The sequence below is a fragment of the Camelus dromedarius genome, chromosome X (genome assembly GCF_036321535.1).
Source record: "Camelus dromedarius isolate mCamDro1 chromosome X, mCamDro1.pat, whole genome shotgun sequence".
NCBI classification, from domain to species: Eukaryota; Metazoa; Chordata; class Mammalia; order Artiodactyla; family Camelidae; genus Camelus; species Camelus dromedarius.
The window spans coordinates 72025818-72043564 of NC_087472.1; the positions used below are offsets into that span (position 1 = coordinate 72025818).

The 17747-nt window shown below is 35.0% G+C and overlaps 1 protein-coding gene and 1 non-coding gene across 3 annotated transcripts in view; both read right to left on the bottom strand.

Moving 5' to 3' along the window:
• Positions 1-5048: 5048 nt before the first annotated feature.
• Positions 5049-5155, bottom strand: LOC116151054 (U6 spliceosomal RNA). Its single transcript, XR_004134848.1, has one exon. It is a non-coding gene; the product is annotated as a U6 spliceosomal RNA (small nuclear RNA).
• A 760-nt stretch (positions 5156-5915) lies between these two features.
• Positions 5916-17747, bottom strand: part of FAAH2 (fatty acid amide hydrolase 2) — a 200087-nt gene continuing 188255 nt past the window's right edge. For both annotated transcript variants that reach the window (XM_031445025.2, XM_031445026.2), the window contains one exon: positions 5916-6329. In XM_031445025.2, the coding sequence (XP_031300885.1) occupies positions 6154-6329 (176 nt within the window). In that variant the 3' untranslated portion in view covers positions 5916-6153. The remainder of the gene's footprint in view (positions 6330-17747) is intronic.

The following is a 17747-nucleotide window of genomic DNA, read 5'->3' on the forward strand; positions in this document are numbered from 1 at the left end:
ATCACGGTAATTCCTGTTATGTTTTTTTCATTTCTGTAACATCCTTCTTTACTATTTAGAGTACACCTCTCAATATTTCTTTTAGCATGGGTTTAGTGTTGCTAAACTCTTTTAGTCTTTGCTTGTCTTTGAAGTTCTTCATCTCTCCTTCTATTCTAAAGGATAATCTTGCTGGATAAAGTATCCTAGGCTGCATCTTTTTTTTTTTTTTCATTCAGGACTTTGAATATATCTTGCCACTCCCTTCTGGCCTGTAGTGTTTGTGTAGAGAAATCAGATAAGAGCCTTATGTGCCTTCTCTTGTAACTCACTCTTTCTTTTTTCTCTTGCAGCCTTTAAGATCATTTCTTTATCCTTATACCTGGCCATCTTGATTATAATATTTCTTTGTGTGGGTCTGTTTTGTTTCTTCCTGTTTGGGATCCTCTGAACTTCCTGTACTTGGATATCTGTTTCCTTCTTTAGATCTTTGGAATTTTTCAGTCATGATTTCTTCAAATACCTTTCAACCCCCTTTGTTCTTTCTTTCCCTTCTGGAACCCTTATTATGCATAGATTGGCATACTTTATATTAATCCATAAGTCCCTCATTTTGGTTTTACTGGTTTTCATTTGTTTTTCTCTTAGCTTTTCTTATTGGGTGGTTTCTATTGTCCTGTCTTCTAGGTCACTTATTTCTTCCTCTGCATTATCTAGCCTGCTTTTTACAGACTTTAGATCAGCTCTCATCTTGGCCAATGAGTTTTCAAATTTTAATTGGCCCCTCTTTATAGCTTCAATTTTATTTTTGACATATCCTATATCTCTAAACACTGCCTCTTTTAGATCCTTCAGTACTTTGATCACTCTTTTTTTGAAATCTTAATCTAGCAGGCTATCAATGTCTAATTCGTTGATCATTCTTTCAGGGGATTTCTCTTAAATTTTAATTGAGATTATTTCCTCTGCTTTTTTATGTTGCTCATGTCTCTATGACCCTGTGTCTTATGGAGTATTAGTCATGTATTGTGGTCCTTTAAGGGTTTATTTATTTATCTATCTGAAGCATAAGAACAGAGAAAAAGAAAAAAATTAAAAAATAAAAGGTAGATGTGTTCCCTTGGTTCTGTGCACTCTTAACGATTTTATTGAGAGGTCTTTCTGTCCTATCCCTGCTGTGTGAACTCTGCTTGCTGCTTCCAGAGACCCTCTGTTGGTATCCCTGGTCTCTGGTATTCCCAGTGCTGGTCTGCAGGCAGATCACTCCCTTTCCTGACGCTGTGGTCAGATGTGCTTGCACATGGTAGGCGGGCAGGTTGCACCCCCTCCCAGCACTGAGATCATGTGCTGTGCTCCTGCACATAAGTGGGTGGGTGATCTCACCCTCACCCAGTGCCATTTGCTCCCCTGCTCTGTGCAGATGCTAGCTCTGCCTCAGGTCCATGCTCCATATGTAGGTTTAGGGAAGATGGCAGAACAACATTCACCTCTATTCCATGCCAGAACTCAGCTCCTTGTTTGTTTGTCTTGGAGGCATGAGTTCTCAGAGGTACTTAGGCAGAATGACCCTATCTGCCTCAAGCTGTAAACAAGTCTCCCTCTTGCCTATGAGGCTGCTAAGCCCCTAGTTCTGGATTCAGGATTCAACCCTGCACCCACCTGGGTGCTAAGCACTGGAGGATATGGTGGCTGTGGCTGAGCCCCACCTCCCTTCTCTCCCAAAAACTGGCTCAGCAGGTTTTTGGAGATGGAGTCTATGGTACACTTCCCCCTAGAGCTCACCAGCCATGATGCTTTTTTTTTTTTATCATATTTTATGGAGGACGCAGGTTGTTCTTTGTATACCCTCCCAACTATGGCACACAGCATGCTGAAGTCCCCCAGGGTTGCCTCTGTACAGCCTGCCTCAGTCCACCACCTGGCTAGGGCAGCCTGTCCTGTCCCCCACCTGCCACATTGCCTCTAGCCCTGGGTGGTGGAGAACCTCTGTGCCTGTTTAACTTAGTTCTTTCAGTCAAGGGCTTTTCTGTACAGATCCAAGCCTCAGAGGTTCTCCCTTCATCCTGCTGATCTCTCCATTGGAGAGGGGGAGACCCAGCAAATGAGCATATTCCTCCTTTGTTGCTCCCTCACTGTGGGACTGGTCCCAGACTGTTTTGCTTTTTCTTCTTTCTTTTTTCCTTTTCTCCAGCCATATTCATGGCGTCTTTGTCTTTTGAAAAAGGCGATGTTCTATCAGAGTTCAACAGGTGCTCTGGTTGGCTGGGTAGGTCCGTGGATGTAAATTTTGCTGTATTTGTGGGAGAGGGTTAGCTATGAGAGCCCTTCTACTCTACCATCTTGGCTGATCCCCCAGTAATTCCTATTTTGTTTTATATACACTCCCAACCCTATCACACAGCACCCTTCAGCCCCCTGAGGCTGCATCACTACAGTCAGCCTCTGCCTTGCATGGGCAGCCAGCCAAACCCAGTCTACCACTGCTGGGGATCACAGGGACCCTTTGTGCCAGTTTCTTTTAAGCTGTCAGCCAAGTGGTTGCTGTGCACAGATCTGAGCTCTGAAGGTTTCCCCTCTGTCCCCCTGACCTCTTTGTTCGAGAGGGTGTGTCCTAGCATAAGGGCACTGTTCCTTCTTTTCAGCTTTCTCCCTGCTGTACAAGTTCCACACTAATTTCCTTTTTCTTTTCCTGTTTTTTCTTCTATCAGTTTTTTGAGGAATTTTTCTTTTGAAGAAGGAAATATTCTATCAAAGTTCAGGACATGTTTTAAGTGAATGGGTGAATCTGTGGATTTCCGTCTTGTATATTTGTGGTAGCAGGTGAGCTAAAGGCATCCTTCTACTCTGCCATTTTGGCTGCTCCCCCACTCGTTTTTAAATTAAGACCCAGGCACAGAACCATTTAGAAATGGGCATATGACCCAAGGATTCCCAATATGCTTATGGGCAATGTCTGCTGGAAGGGTTAAGGTGAGAAAATTTCCCATCCCTATAAAGAAGAGCCCCAGGAAGAGATGGTTTTCTGTCCCTGGACATCATCCTATCTTGATGTGAATGCTAAATTTGGGGCAGCCATCTGAGGACAAGCTTCAGAAGGCCAACTCTGAACATGGAAGAGCAGGGACATAAAAACTGGGGCCCTTGATACCATCTCTGTTGCACTGATAACCTCTTTGCATGAAACTCAACTTACCACTGGACTGCCTGTTACATCAGACTATATAATGGTTTGATTAAAGTTTTCTGTTGTTTAAAGACAAAGCATCTTAACTAACACAATAAGCAATGCAGATTTTCCTGAGAGAAGTAGTCTCTGGATAACAGGCTAGATAATATGGATTAAAATTTGCCACATAAGATTTGTCAGCATAGGCAAAGGATTAACCCTCTCTGTGCCTCACTTTCCTTATCTGTGAGGTGAGAATAATAACTGCACTTATTTCACAGAGTTGCTTGTGCAAGCTACAAATAAGGTAATACATGTCAAGTGCATTTCAGGAGCTGCTAGCTTTCTTACTATTACTCAAGGCATCCTGAGGACAGAATGCAACACAAAGTCAATTATATATTTGCATTTTCTCCTTTTACCTAGTTTTTACCCTGCTGTATTGTCACATCCATGTAGCAAGCTTCCTTGCCTGGTTCACATCTCTTCCCTTTGTAAGAATAAGGATATTCTCTGACATAGTTGCAGTGCAATTATAAAATTCAGAAATTTCTACAATGGTAAATTATCTCACATAAAGCCCATATTCATATTTTGCCAACTGTCTTAATGCTATCATCAGATGCAACTTTATTTTATCCAATCTAAGGTAACACTTTGCATTTAGTTATCATGTGTCATTAGTCATCTTTAACCTGGAACAGTTCCTCGGTCTTTCTTTGGTTTTAAACATTGACTTTAAAAAATGAATATGGGAAGATATTTTTTTAAGTCTCCATACATTTGTTTTCTTTTGATGTTTTCTTCTAATTATATTCAAGTGATGCATTTTTGGCAGGAACATCACAGAAGTAATAATATATCCTTCTCAGTGCATATCACCAGAAGACATGGGATTTGTTCCATTATTGTTCATATTAATTTCGATCATTTGATTAAGGTGATGTCTACCAAATATCTCCACTTGAAATGCAACATCCCCACCCTTGTAATTAGTAAGTGATAAGTGGAGAGTTATTTTAAGACTGAAACAGCTTTTCAGTTCCTCAACAAATGTTCCCCAAATAACTTTTATCAAAGGTTTTAGCATCCATTGGTGAGGAGTGTCTAAATTAAGTATTATTTTGATGATTGCAAGATGATGACTTTCTTTTTTTTTTAACATTTTGTATTGAGTTATAGTCATTTTACAATGTTGTGTCAAATTCCAGTTTAGAGCACAATTTTTCAGATATACATGAACATACATATGTTTATTCTCATATTTTTTTCACTGTGAGCTACCACAAGATCTTGTATACATTTCCTTTTGTTATACAGTATAATCTTGTTTACCTTTTCTTCATATGCCTATCAGTATCTACAAATTTTGAACTCCCAGTCTGTCTCTTCCCACTCCCCTCGCCCTCAGCAATCATAAGTTTGTATTCTGTCTATGAGTCTGTTTCTGTTTTGTATTTATATTCTTTTTTTTCCAGGTTCCATATATGAGAGATCTCATATGGTATTTTTCTTTCTCTTTTTGGCTTACTTCGCTTAGAATGACATTCTCCAGGGACATCATGTTGCTTCAAATGGCGTTATGTTGTCATTTTAAATAGCTGAATAGTATTCCATTGTATAAATATACCTCATCTTTATCCAGTCGATGACTTTCTTATTCCATTGTTTCATATTTCTTTTTTGAACAAGCTTTTATCCTCTGAGCACTTCTTTTAATATGTTTTTATTGAAGTATAGACAGCTTCCATTTTTATATATTTCTAAGCCTATATTATTTTGTTATTATATATAATTTAGGTTTATATAAATTATTAATTTACTAATACATTTACTTTAAAAGTATATAAAACTTTAAAACTATATTCTATAGCTTTATATATTGTGTGTTGTATATATGTATATTTATATGGAACACTTCATGAATTTGCATGTCATCCTTGTGCAGTAGCCATGTTAATTTTCTCTGTATTGTTCCAGTGTTAGTATATGTGCTGCTGAAGTGATAACATATTATTATATATATCAATTAGAGTTAGAAAGTCATCATTTTGCAACCATCAAAAATATATATTATCTATGTATATATCTATATCAATATCAATTTATATATCTATATATACTTTCTCTTACCTCCACTCCCATCATTGAGTTATAATCAATCATTGTCATTCATTTTGATATTCAAATTGTCTTGTTTTGCAAATGAGAGCCTCTTTAAACTGGTCATACGTCATTTTGACATATTCTTCACTTTTGAGCACTTCTTAACTTTTTGGCACAACAACATGTTCTAGGCTCATCTTACAGCTTCTCTCAGCCCCAAGTCAGGTTTTTCTCTAAGAAGCTTTGGTTCCTTATATTGGAAAAAATTATTTGGAAATAAAAATCTGGGTGATGTATGTGATCATTTGTACTGTGATACCATTGGTTCTAGACCCTCTTAGTGGACAGAACTATGAAATATAATTTTTCTGATGATATTAGAGGAGCTTTCCTTGTTGCAGTCTTCTTGTTTCCATGCTTCTATCCAGCTTCTCATATTAATTTACAGAAGTGTAAATTAATATGTAGCCTCATGCCTTGCTTTTGTCAATATAATTCCTTCTAAGCAGAATTCCCTTACTTCATGGCCTGCCTCATAAACAAATACTGTCTTTCAATTCTTGGTTTAAGCATCATCTCCTTTATAAAGTTGCCTAAGATCTTCTAATTAAAACCAAATATTCCCAGCTTTGATCTCTCTATTGTACTCAAAACAGACATCATAACAGCATTTAGGAAACTTTATTGCACATGTTCGTTTACATGTCCAACTTCTCCAGTAAGCTGAAGGCAGGAGTCACATATTACTATGTTAGTAAGGACAATAATTAGTGAAGGAAATAAGAGTGGAAGAATAACTGAACAAATGAATAAATACTCATTTTTTTTTCCTCTACTTGGTTTTTGGTGCTTGATTTCACCCAACCTATAAAAACACACAAACACATCTTGGGAAGACCCCACTAAAACTTTCCAGGACAGACCCATCCCCCAAAACTTTTCTCCAAGTACTGGGCAACAGCCAGGGTCAGGTGATCATTAAAGGGTCCAGCAACGACCTGGATACCTAGAGGAAGTCCTTTGGCATTCAGACCCAGTGGGCACTGAGTCACAGGTAAACCCAGGGCATTGAAGATACCTGAATAAACAAGAAAAATGTGAGAAATCAAGGCCTATTCTTGAAAACAGATTTTCTCCCCTCATTTTTACAATAATGATGACAATAGATGCAAATATATAGTTAAAATTTACTATCCATTGAGTACTCTTCTAGAGACTTGATATGTATTAAACATTTAAATATTCACAACAAACCCCTGAGATAGAAACTATTAATTATTCCTATTTTACAAATGAAATTATTAAAGTATAAGAGAAGTTAGATGACATATCCATTATTTGGCTACTAAAAACTAGAGTCAGGATCTGGATGCAGAAAATGTGAATGAGAGCTTGCACTCTTTTCCACTATGCTACTCTTAACTTGTCCTCTGTAGTATTTTCAAAAATAAATAAATAAATAAATAAAGTAAATGTTAATATGGCATAATATGTTTTCACATTTTAGATTTTCATTTTACTTATGAACATTCTAATATAATTTTGTGAGCTGTAAGTTGTGATTCTTTACCTTATTCATGTTTTATAAAGTGTTTTTGCATTTCAACTTACATAAAATAAGATTTCCCCTGTTTCAAAGGTACAATTAAATTATTAGTAGTAAATTTTAAAACTGTGCAACTATCACCAAAATCTATGTTTGGAACATTTTCATCATCCCACAAAGAAAATTCATAACAATTAATAGTTACTCTCCATTCCTCTATTCCTCAATCCCTTAGGAACTAATAATCTACATTTTCTCTCTATGGATTTACTATTCTAGACATTTCCTGTAAATGGAATCATATGAGTCTGGCTTCTTTTACTTAGCATAATGTTTTCAAGGTTCATCCAAGTGGTTCTGTGTTATTACCAAAAAGTATAACTGTTGAATGGATATACAAAATTTTGATTATCCAGTTATGAGTTTATAGGCATTTAGATTAACACTTTGGGGCTATTATTAATTATGCTATGATCAATATTCATGTAGAAATCTTTGTATAGACATATGTTTTCATTTCTCCTGAGTATGTACATAGGATTAAAATTGTTGGGTCATATGGCAAATTTACATTTAACCATTTAATGGAAATGTCAAAATGTTTTCCAAAGAGGCTGCACCATTTTTGCAACAGTCTTAGCTGCAATGTATGAAGGTTCCACATCTTCATTAACAATTACAGTTTTTGATTACAGCTCTGCTAGTGGGTGTACAGTGATATTGTACAGTGATTTTAATATGCATTCCTTTAATGACATGATATTGAGCATCTTTTCATACACTTAGTGTCCCCTTGCATGTCTCCTTCAGAAAATATCTATTGAAATTCATTTTTCATTTTAATTTGGATTTCACTCGCTTGAGTTGCAAGAGTTCTTCATAAACTTGGAATATAAATCATTTAGTGGATATATAATTTGCAAATAATTTCTTCCAGTCTGTATGTTTCTTGAAGAAATCTTTTGAATAGAAAAAGATTTTAAGTTTGATGAAGTTCAAATATCATTTTTTCTTGTATTTCCTGTGCTTATGATGCTGAATCTAAAAAATTTTTGCCTAAACCAGGGTCACAAAAATTTCCTCTTTTTTTTTTCTTTTTTTTTTAACATTTTTTTTTATTGATTTATAAACATTTTACAATGTTGTGTCAAATTCCAAAGTTAAGCACAATTTTTCAGTTATTCATGGACATATACACACTCATTGTCACATTTTTTTCTCTGTGAGTTATCATAAAATTTTGTGTATATTTCCCTGTGCAATACAGTGTAGTCTATTCTACAATTTTGAAATCCCAGTCTATCCCTTCCCACCCTCCACCACGCTGGTAACCACAAGTCGGTATTCTCTGTCTGTGAGTCTATTTCTGTCTTTTATTTACGCTTTGTTTTTGTTTGTTTGTTTTTGTTTTTGTTTTTTTTTTAAGATTCCACATATGAGTGATATCATATGGTATTTTTCTTACTCTTTCTGGCTTTCTTCACTTAGAATGACATTCTCCAGTAGCATCCATGTTGCTGCAAATGGCATTATGTTGTCGGTTTTTATGGCTCAGTAGTATTCCATTGTATAAATATATAACTTCTTCTTTATCCAGTCACCTAAATGGACATTTAGGCTATTTCCATGTTTTGGCTATTGTAAATAGTGCTGCTATGAACATTGCGGTGCAGGTGTCATCCTGAAGTAGATTTCCTTCTGGATACAAGCCCAGCACTGGGATTCCTACGTCATATGGTAAGTCTACTCCTAGTCTTTTGAGGAATCTCCACACTGTTTTCCATAGTGGCTGCACCAAACTGCATTCCCACCAGCAGTGTAGGAGGGTTCCCCTTTCTCCACAGCCTCTCCAGCATTTGTCATTTGTGGATTTTTGAATGACAGCCATTCTGACTGGTGTGAGGTGATACCTCATTGTAGTTTTGATTTACATTTCTCTGATAATTAGTGATACTGAGCATTTTTTCATGTGCTTTTTGATCATTTGTATGTCTTCCTTGCAGAATTGCTTGTATAGGTCTTCTGCCCATTTTTGATTGGGTTGCTTATTTTATTCTCATTGAGTCATATGAGCTGCTTATATATTCTGCAGATCAAGCCTTTGTCGGTTTCACTTGCAAAAACTTTCTCCCATTCCGTAGGTTTTCTTCTTGTTTTACTTCTGGTTTCCTTTGCTGTGCAGAAGCTTGTAAGTTTCATTAGGTCCCATTTGTTTATTCTTGCTTTTATTTCTTCTAGGAGAAAATTTTTTAAATGTATGTCAGATAATGTTTTGCCTATGTTTTCATCTAGGAGGTTTATTGTAACTTGTCTTATGTTTAAGTCTTTAATCCATTTTGAGTTGATTTTTGTATATGGTGTAAGGGAGTGTCCTAGCTTCATTGTTTTACATGCTGCTGTCCAGTTTTCCCAACACCATTTGCTGAAGAGACTGTCTTTATTCCAATGTATATTCTTGCCTCCTTTGTCTAAGATGGGTTGACCAAAAGTTTGTGGGTTCATTTCTGGGCTCTCTATTCTGTTGCATTGGTCTATATGTCAGTTTTGGTACCAATACCATGCTGTCTTGATGACTGTAGCTCTATAGTATTGTCTGAAGTGTGAGAGAGTTATTCCTTCAGCCTCTTTCTTTCTCTTCAGTAATGCTTTGGCAATTCTAGGTCTTTGATGGTTCCATATGATTTTTATTATGATTTTTTCTAGTTCTGTGAAATATTTCCTGGGTAATTGGATAGGGATTGCATTAAATCTGTAGATTGCCTTGGGCAGTGTGACCATTTTAACAATATTGATTCTTCCAATCCAAGAGCATGGAATCTCTTTCCATTTTTTAAAGTCTTCTTTGATTTCCTTCATCAATGGTTTATAGTTTTCTGTGTATAATTCTTTCACCTCCTTGGTTAGATTTATTCCCAAATATTTTATTACTTTGGGTGCTATTTTAAAGGGGATTGTTTCCTTACTTTCTTCTTCTGTTGATTTATCGTTAGTGTAAAGAAATGCAACTGATTTTTGAACGTTAATTTTGTAACCTGCTACCTTGCTGAATTCTTCAATCAGCTCTAGTAGCTTTTGTGTGGACCTTTTAGGGTTTTCTATATATAGTAGCATGTCATCAGCATATAATGACACTTTTACCTCTTCTTTTCCAATTTGGATCCCTTTTATTTCTTTCTCTTGCCTGACTACTTTGGTTAGGACTTCCAGGACTATGTTGAATAGGAGTGGTGATAGTGGTCATCCTTGTCTTGTCCCAGATTTTAGTGGGAAGCTTTTGAGTTTTTCACCGTTGAGTACTATGCTGGCTGTAGGTTTGTCATATATAGCTTTTATTATGTTGAGATATGTTCCCTCTATACCCACTTTGGCGAGAATTTTTATCATAAATGGGTGTTGAATTTTATCAAATGCTTTTTCTACATCGATTGAGATGATCATGTGGTTTTTGTCCTTTCTCTTGTTGATGTGATGTATTACAATGATTGATTTGCATATGTTGAACCAGCCTTGTGTCCCTGGGATGAACCCCACTTGGTCATGATATATAATCTTTTTTATGTGTTGTTGGATTCTATTTGCTAAAATTTTGGTGAGGATTTTGGCGTCTATGTCCATCAGTGATATTGGCCTATAAATCTCTTTTTTTGAAGTGTCTTTGCCTAGTTTTGGTATCAGGGTGATGGTGGCTTCATAGAATTAGTTTGGGAGTAATCCCTCCTTTTCAATTGTCTGGAAGAGTTTGAGAAGGACTGGTATGAGTTCTTCTTTGTATGTTTGGTAGAATTCCCCGGTGAAGCCATCAGGTCCTGGACTTTTATTTGTAGGGAGGTTTTTAATTGCTATTTCTATTTCTTTTTTTCTGATCGGATTGTTCAAGTGTTCAGAGTCTTCTTGTTTCAGTTTTGGTGGACAGTATGTTTCCAGAAACTTGTCCATCTCCTCTAGGTTATCCAGTTTGGTTCCATAAAGTTTTTCATAATATTCTCGTATGATATTCTGTATTTCTATTTTGTTTGTTGTAATTTCTCCATTTTCCTTTCTTATTTTGCTAATTTGTGCTCTCTCTTTTTCCTTCTTTGTGAGTTTGGCCAGAGGTTTGTCGATTTTATTTACTTTTTCAGAAAACCAGCTTTTGGTTTGGTTGATTTTTTCTATGGTCTTGTTAATCTCTATTGTATTTGATTCCTCTCTGATCTTTATTATTTCCTTCCTTCTGCTGCTTTTTGGGGCTTTTTGTTCTTCTTTTTCTAATTAATTCATCTGGTGGGTTAAATTGTTTATTTCAGATTGTTCTTCTTTTTTGAGGAAGGCCTGTATCGCTATAAACTTCCCTCTTAGCACTTCCTTTGCTGTGTCCCATAGTTTTTGAGTGGTTGTGCTTTCATTATCATTTGTCTCAAGGTATTTTTTAATTTCAGCTTTGATTTCCTCATTGATCCATTGTTTTTTCAATAACATATTGTTTAATCTCCGTGTTTTCCTTTTTTTCTCCTTTGTTTCTCTGTTGTTCATTTCCAGTTTCATGGCATTATGGTCAGTAAAGATGCTTGAGATAATTTCTATCTTCTTAAAATTGTTGAGGTTTCTTTTTTGCCCAAGTACATCATCGATCCTGGAAAATATTCCATGTGCACTTGAAAAGAATGTATATCCTTTTTTTGGGGGGTGTAATATTCTGAAAATATCCACCGAATCTAGTTTTTCTATTGTAGTATTTAATTTCTCTGTTGCCTTGTTTATTTTCTGTCTGGAAGATCTGTCTAGTGATGTTAATGCAGTGTTAAAATCTCCAACTATGATTTTATTCCCATCAATATCCCCCTTTATCTCTGTTAGTAATTCTTGTATGTACTTAGGTGCTCCTATATTGGGTGCATATATATACAAAAATTTACTCTTATGTTTTCTTGTAAAATTTTTTTTTTTAGCTTTTACATTTGAGTCTGTGATCCATTTTAAGTTAATTTTTGTATAAGATGTGAGATAGGGGTCTGGGTTCATTCTTTTGGAAGTTGACATCCATTGTCCCAGCACCTTTTATAGAAAAGACTGTGAATTCTGCATCAAATTACTTTTGAATCTTTGTCAAAAATGAATTGAATGTAAATGTAGGGACTTATTTTTGTACTCTGAATTCTAATCCACTGACCTAGATATCTATCCTTATACCAGAACTACACTTTATTGATTACTATAGCTTTGTAAATTGAGGATTATGTGTACTCCAATGGTTTCTTTTTTACAAGACTGTTTTGGCTAATTAAGTTCCTTTAGATTTCCATATGAATTTTAGCATAAACTAATCATTTCTGAAAAAAAGAACAGGAAACATTAAGATAGGAATTGCACTGAATCTGTAGATCAATTTAGGGAATATTTCTTTCTTACTAATATTAATTCTTCTGATGCAGGATTATGGGATAACTTTCCATTTGTTTAGAATTTCATTAATTTCCTTCAGGAATGTTTTCATTGCACAAGTCTTGCACTTTTTTTGTTAAATTTATTCCTAATTATTTTACTATTTTTATATTATTGGTAATATAATTGTTTCTTAATTTCATGTTCATATTTTTCTTTGTATGTCTTTGTATTTGTCTTCTTTGCAGAATATGGACGATTTATCCTATGAACTTGCTGATTTATCTATTATTTTTAGGTTTTAGAATGTTCCTTATGATTTTGTACATGCTAATCATGCATTTAGAAAATAAAGACAGTTTTACTTGCTTTTTAAAAATCTGGGTGCCTTTTATGTCATTTTCCTTGGTTAAATGCACTTGCTAGTACCTCCAAAACAATGTTGAACACAGGTAGTGAGAGTGGAAATCCTTTTCTTGTTTCAGATCTTAGGGGAAAAATGTCTTTTAGTATTAATTATGAAGTTATCAGTGGGCTTTTTTTATATACATTTTACATATCAGGTTAAGGGAATTCTCTTTTATTCCTAGTTTGCTGAGAATTTTTACCATAATGGGTATCGGGTTTTGTCAAATTCTTTTTTTTTTTTTTTTGGCATCTATTCAGATGATCATGTATTTTTATGCCCTTTATTTTATTAATATGATATATTCCATTAAGTGATTTTTGGATGTTAAAACAACTTCACATTCCTAGAATTGTACTTGTTAGTTGTGTATAATCCTTCCTATGTTGCTGAATTTGGTTTGGTAATATTGTGTTACAGATTTTAGCGTGTATATTAATGAGGGACATTGATTTGTAATTTTCTTTTCTTTTGATGTTTTTATCTGGCTTTGGTATCAGAGTGACTAGCCTTACAAAATGAATGGATGAATCAATAAACAAAAAATACATAAATAAATAATGTTATTTATTGCTGGTTTCATAGAATACTTTCAAGTGTTCCTTTTTTTCTGGAAGCATTTGCAAAATATTGGCATTAATTCTTTCAGTGTTTGGTAGAATTCATCAGTGAAGCTATCTGGAAGTGATCTTTTGTTTGCAGGAACTTCTTAAATTACTAATTTAATCAGTTAGCTTATTACAGGTTTTCTAATTTTTCTTGAATCAGTTCTGGCAGTTTGTGATATTCTAAGGATTTATCCATCTCATCTAAGATTTTTTACTGTTTTGGGAGACAGCTGTTCATAATATTCCCTTGTAATACTTCTAATTCACTTAAAATTGGTAGTGATGTCTCCTTCAATTCTGTCAGTATTTTAAGTCATGTATTTTGGGGCCTCTTGTCTTTAAGATGAAAATATATACATACACACACACACAAAATTGTTACGTCTTCATCTTTTATTGACCCTTTTATTATTACAAAAAACCCTTACTCTCTCTAACAAAATTTTGCCTTAAAATTGTTGTCACTAGTATAACCACTCTAATTCTCTTATCATTGCCATTTGGGTGGTTGGAGATACTATTGATTTACAACTGACCAGGAAAAAGTGTCATTATGTTTGATGATACCTGGATATCTGCTTTTTGACTCTTGTCCAAAATAAGGACAGTAGGATTTATGATGTGCTGTTTAAGGTCTAGAATTTCTCTGGAAATCTGAGTCAGTTTCTTTACTGATGATTTGCAACTGATCTAAGTGGAGTGGTTTGGCAAGTTTGCTTGATTATGGTGTTAGAGGGACTGAAAACCCATTTCCTGCAAGTAATATTACTTCTGGCCATATATCCAGATAAAACTATAACTCAAAAAGATTCATGCACCCCAATGTTCATGGCAAGACTTTTTACAGTAGCCAAGAACCTAAATGTCCATTGACAGATGAGTGGATAAAGAAGATGTGATATATATAGAAATAGATATAGATATAGATATATACACATACACACAACAGACACACACAATGGAATATTACTCATCCATAGAAAAATAATGAAATAATGCCATTTGCAGAAACATGGATGGACCTAAAGATTATCATATTAAGTGAAGTAAGTCAGACAGAAAAAGGCAAATATCATATGATATCACTTATATGTGGAATCTAAAAATAGATACAAATTTTATTTACAAACCAGAAATAGACTCAAGGACATAGAAAATAATTTATGGTTACCAAAGTGGAAACTGGGGAGGAGGCATACATTAGGACTTTTGGATTAACAGATACACATCACTATATATAAAATAAACAAGGACCTACTGTATAGCACAGGGAACTATATATAATTTCTTGTAATAACATATAATGGAAAAGAATCTGAATATATATATATATTCAGATATATATATATATATCTGACTTGCTTTGCTGCACACGTAAAACTAATATTGTAAATCAACTATACTTACAAAAATAAAACTAAAAAAGAAATAAAGTAAAATAAAATATTTGCTTTGAATTCTTTATCCTTTAAGTCCAACATCAAAGGCGTTTTTTTGCCTTTTTTTTTCTGTATATGGGTCACACTTTCTTATTTTTTTCATACCTCATAATTTTTTTGTTGAAAACTAAACATTTTAAACAATATATTTTATCAGCTCTCATTTCTGATTCGTCCCTGTCTCTGGGGCTTGTTGTTGCTAGGTTTTGTTTATTTACTGACTTGCCTGGACTACTTCTATGAAATCTATTTCCCCCCAATAGGTGTAGCCTCTGATGTCACTGCACAGTTTCTTTTCCCTTGTTTTTATTTTTAAGCCTGGTTTTCTACAGGTTAACTCTATGTCAGCATATCATAATGATAAAAGAATAATTGGTCAGAGATTTTTCTTAATTCCCTTGAAGCAGTCAATACCTTACCTTTTGTTATCAAACCTGCATGTGGTTTTGAAAACACTTTCAAAGTTTTAGGAGTGTTAAAGTTTTAGCAAATAAGCCACACATTTTATACCCTCTCTATTTTTTCCTGAGCAAGTGCAGCTTTGCACATGCATACTTCCTTCCTGACCAACAGACATGAATGTGATCATAACAGTGCTCTCTTTACCTGTCTCTTTTCTTGGGATCTTAGTTAAATTTTTGGCTACTGCTATTTGTTTTGTCTAAGCTAGTATTACAGAAAGCTTAGGCTTCACTGATTTTTTGCAACTAAGATCTTACGTGTTTTGCTCCATGTAAAATCAACCCCCCAAAGCAAGGCTGCAGTTTCAATTACTTATTGCCTGTCATGATCTTCGTTAGAACTTCCACAATATGGTACCAAAAGGATGGACCTCAAAGCCTTTCCTGCTTTCCCACAACAGACCAGCAACATGGGCCTGGGAAGAATGGAAACTGTCATTCTTGTCTTCCCTGCCTACCCAGATTGAAGCCTATGCACCTCTAAGTTGGAACTGAGGGAGGATGGGGACAGTCATCAGCTTAAATGCCATAGACTTCAACTATTCTTATCAAGAACCAGTAGATTTTCTTGAATAAGTGATTCTCAAATTTTATTATGCCCTTTGATTAATTTTAAAAACTTGAATGGTTTTATTTGATGACTTTGTCCCAGCTTCACTGTTTTTATTTTGGAGAGAGTATTTTCCAAGCTCTTCACACAGCCATTTTGGAAAGCCCATTTTTATGAATTCATATTTGTTAATTTATGTATTTATTTGCTTTGTTAATAAAAATTAATTGTGCACCTACTTTGTGCAACAATTCAATTGCTAGTCAGTAGGAATTACACAAGTAAACAAGATAGACATTTACATGGCCTTCATGGAGCTTATAATATAGCAGGGTTATATAGAATCTATGCTTAGAATGCATGGAAGTTTCATCTTGTGTGCTTAGCTTATCAATTAGTGAGGTTGCTAAACCCAGTTTATTGAAATATCATAAGGCCAAGTTTGTTCTAAGAGGGAAAAACTCCATGATCAATTATTAATGGCTGCCATAAGTATAAGAGGGACCATTGAGGATGGTGTCCTATGCTTTTGCCAAAAGTGATATATGAAATCTTGAGATTTACTCTGATGCTGGATGCTAAAACATCAAGCTATCTGGCATCCTACAAGTCTATGTTATTGACAGAAGGTCTCCCAAACCTGGTAAATTTTCAGCTTCAGTAGAGAGAATAAAGACAAAACAGGAGTAAATGTTCATTATCCATGTATGTAGTGGAAATCACACTAGCTTTGAAGTCAGATAGAATACAGTTGAATTCCAGTCTCGATTATGACTCATAAGTCACTCTGTTTCCTCATCTTTCACATAAGGATAACTGCACCTGCTATGAGGGACTTCTGGGAGCCTTAAATGAGATAATGTATAGTATTTCCTAGCCCAAAGTATTTGGTGCATTTTAGATACTTAGAAGAGCAGCAATTATCTATTATGGGTTTTGTATCCATATCACTTGGCATATCACCTTGATCACAAAGGACACTCTGTAAATGTGCTTAGGATTGAATGAGAGGGAAAAGTTGCAAATTATGGTAAACTTCAATATGAGGAAAATACTTCCAAAAAACTGGAACTGTTCCACCTAAAAATTAAATGCACTAGCCTAGGAGATAGTGAATTTCTCATTCCCGGGATGTCCCAGCAGAAATGGATGAATACTCCATTAGCAAATTGTAGAAGATAATTTAAACAACATGGATAGATGATGTCTAATATCTAACAGTGGCATTCAGTGTACAATGGATAGAAAATGAGTTGCAGAGAAGCTTATAGATAGTATAGTTTGAGGCTAATTTTTCACAAAATCAGCCTTCATTTGGTTTCAGGTTACTGGATAATCCTTGAGTGATGTTATATTGCTTCATGAGCTGAGGCTGATAAAACCTTTAGAAGATAGATTAAACTTTTAGAAAACTATTGTTAGGGCATAGAAAGAGTTCTCAAATAAATATTAAGAAGCAGGAGTGTGATTTTTAGTGCCAGAATTGAATCACCAGGCAGATCGCTATGACAGTGTCCCAAACTATGGTACAGGATCCAACTTTATTTATTCTTATAAGCTTTGAATTACACATTGTTCTTCAAATAACAGCAGGGCAGAGATACAGTAAATTATGAAAACACTTTGTGGAATTGTGGTGTATATTACCAAGGAGGAGTTTTTCTGAACTTGAGTTCTCTTGTTGACCAGATCTCTGTATGAACATGCAAATAATTATTAGAGATAGCTGGCTGCTGCTGTGTATCACTGATAAAACACATTCTTCATACTTTCATACTTTCCTGTCTTCCTAGGAATTTTTACAGAAGGGCTGGGAGCACTTGGGTAAGCAATGGGGTCCAACTATCTGCTTCTGTGAGGTCCTATGTAAAGTATTGATTTTCCTACATCTGTTACATGAGGGATGTACATAAGCCTACCAGACTGGGCTAAATAGACTATTCAGAGCCAGCTTTCCAAAGCCATCTTTGTTGATCAGGAGACAAATGTGATTAAAAAAGCAAGACCATTTGCATTGTTAAGAGTGGAAGGTTTCTGAGATTCTTGTCTATTGAGGCTGTTTAGATGAGCAGACATCAGAGAGAGGAAGATCTGGGAGGCTGAAGTCTGTCCTTTTACGTTTTTA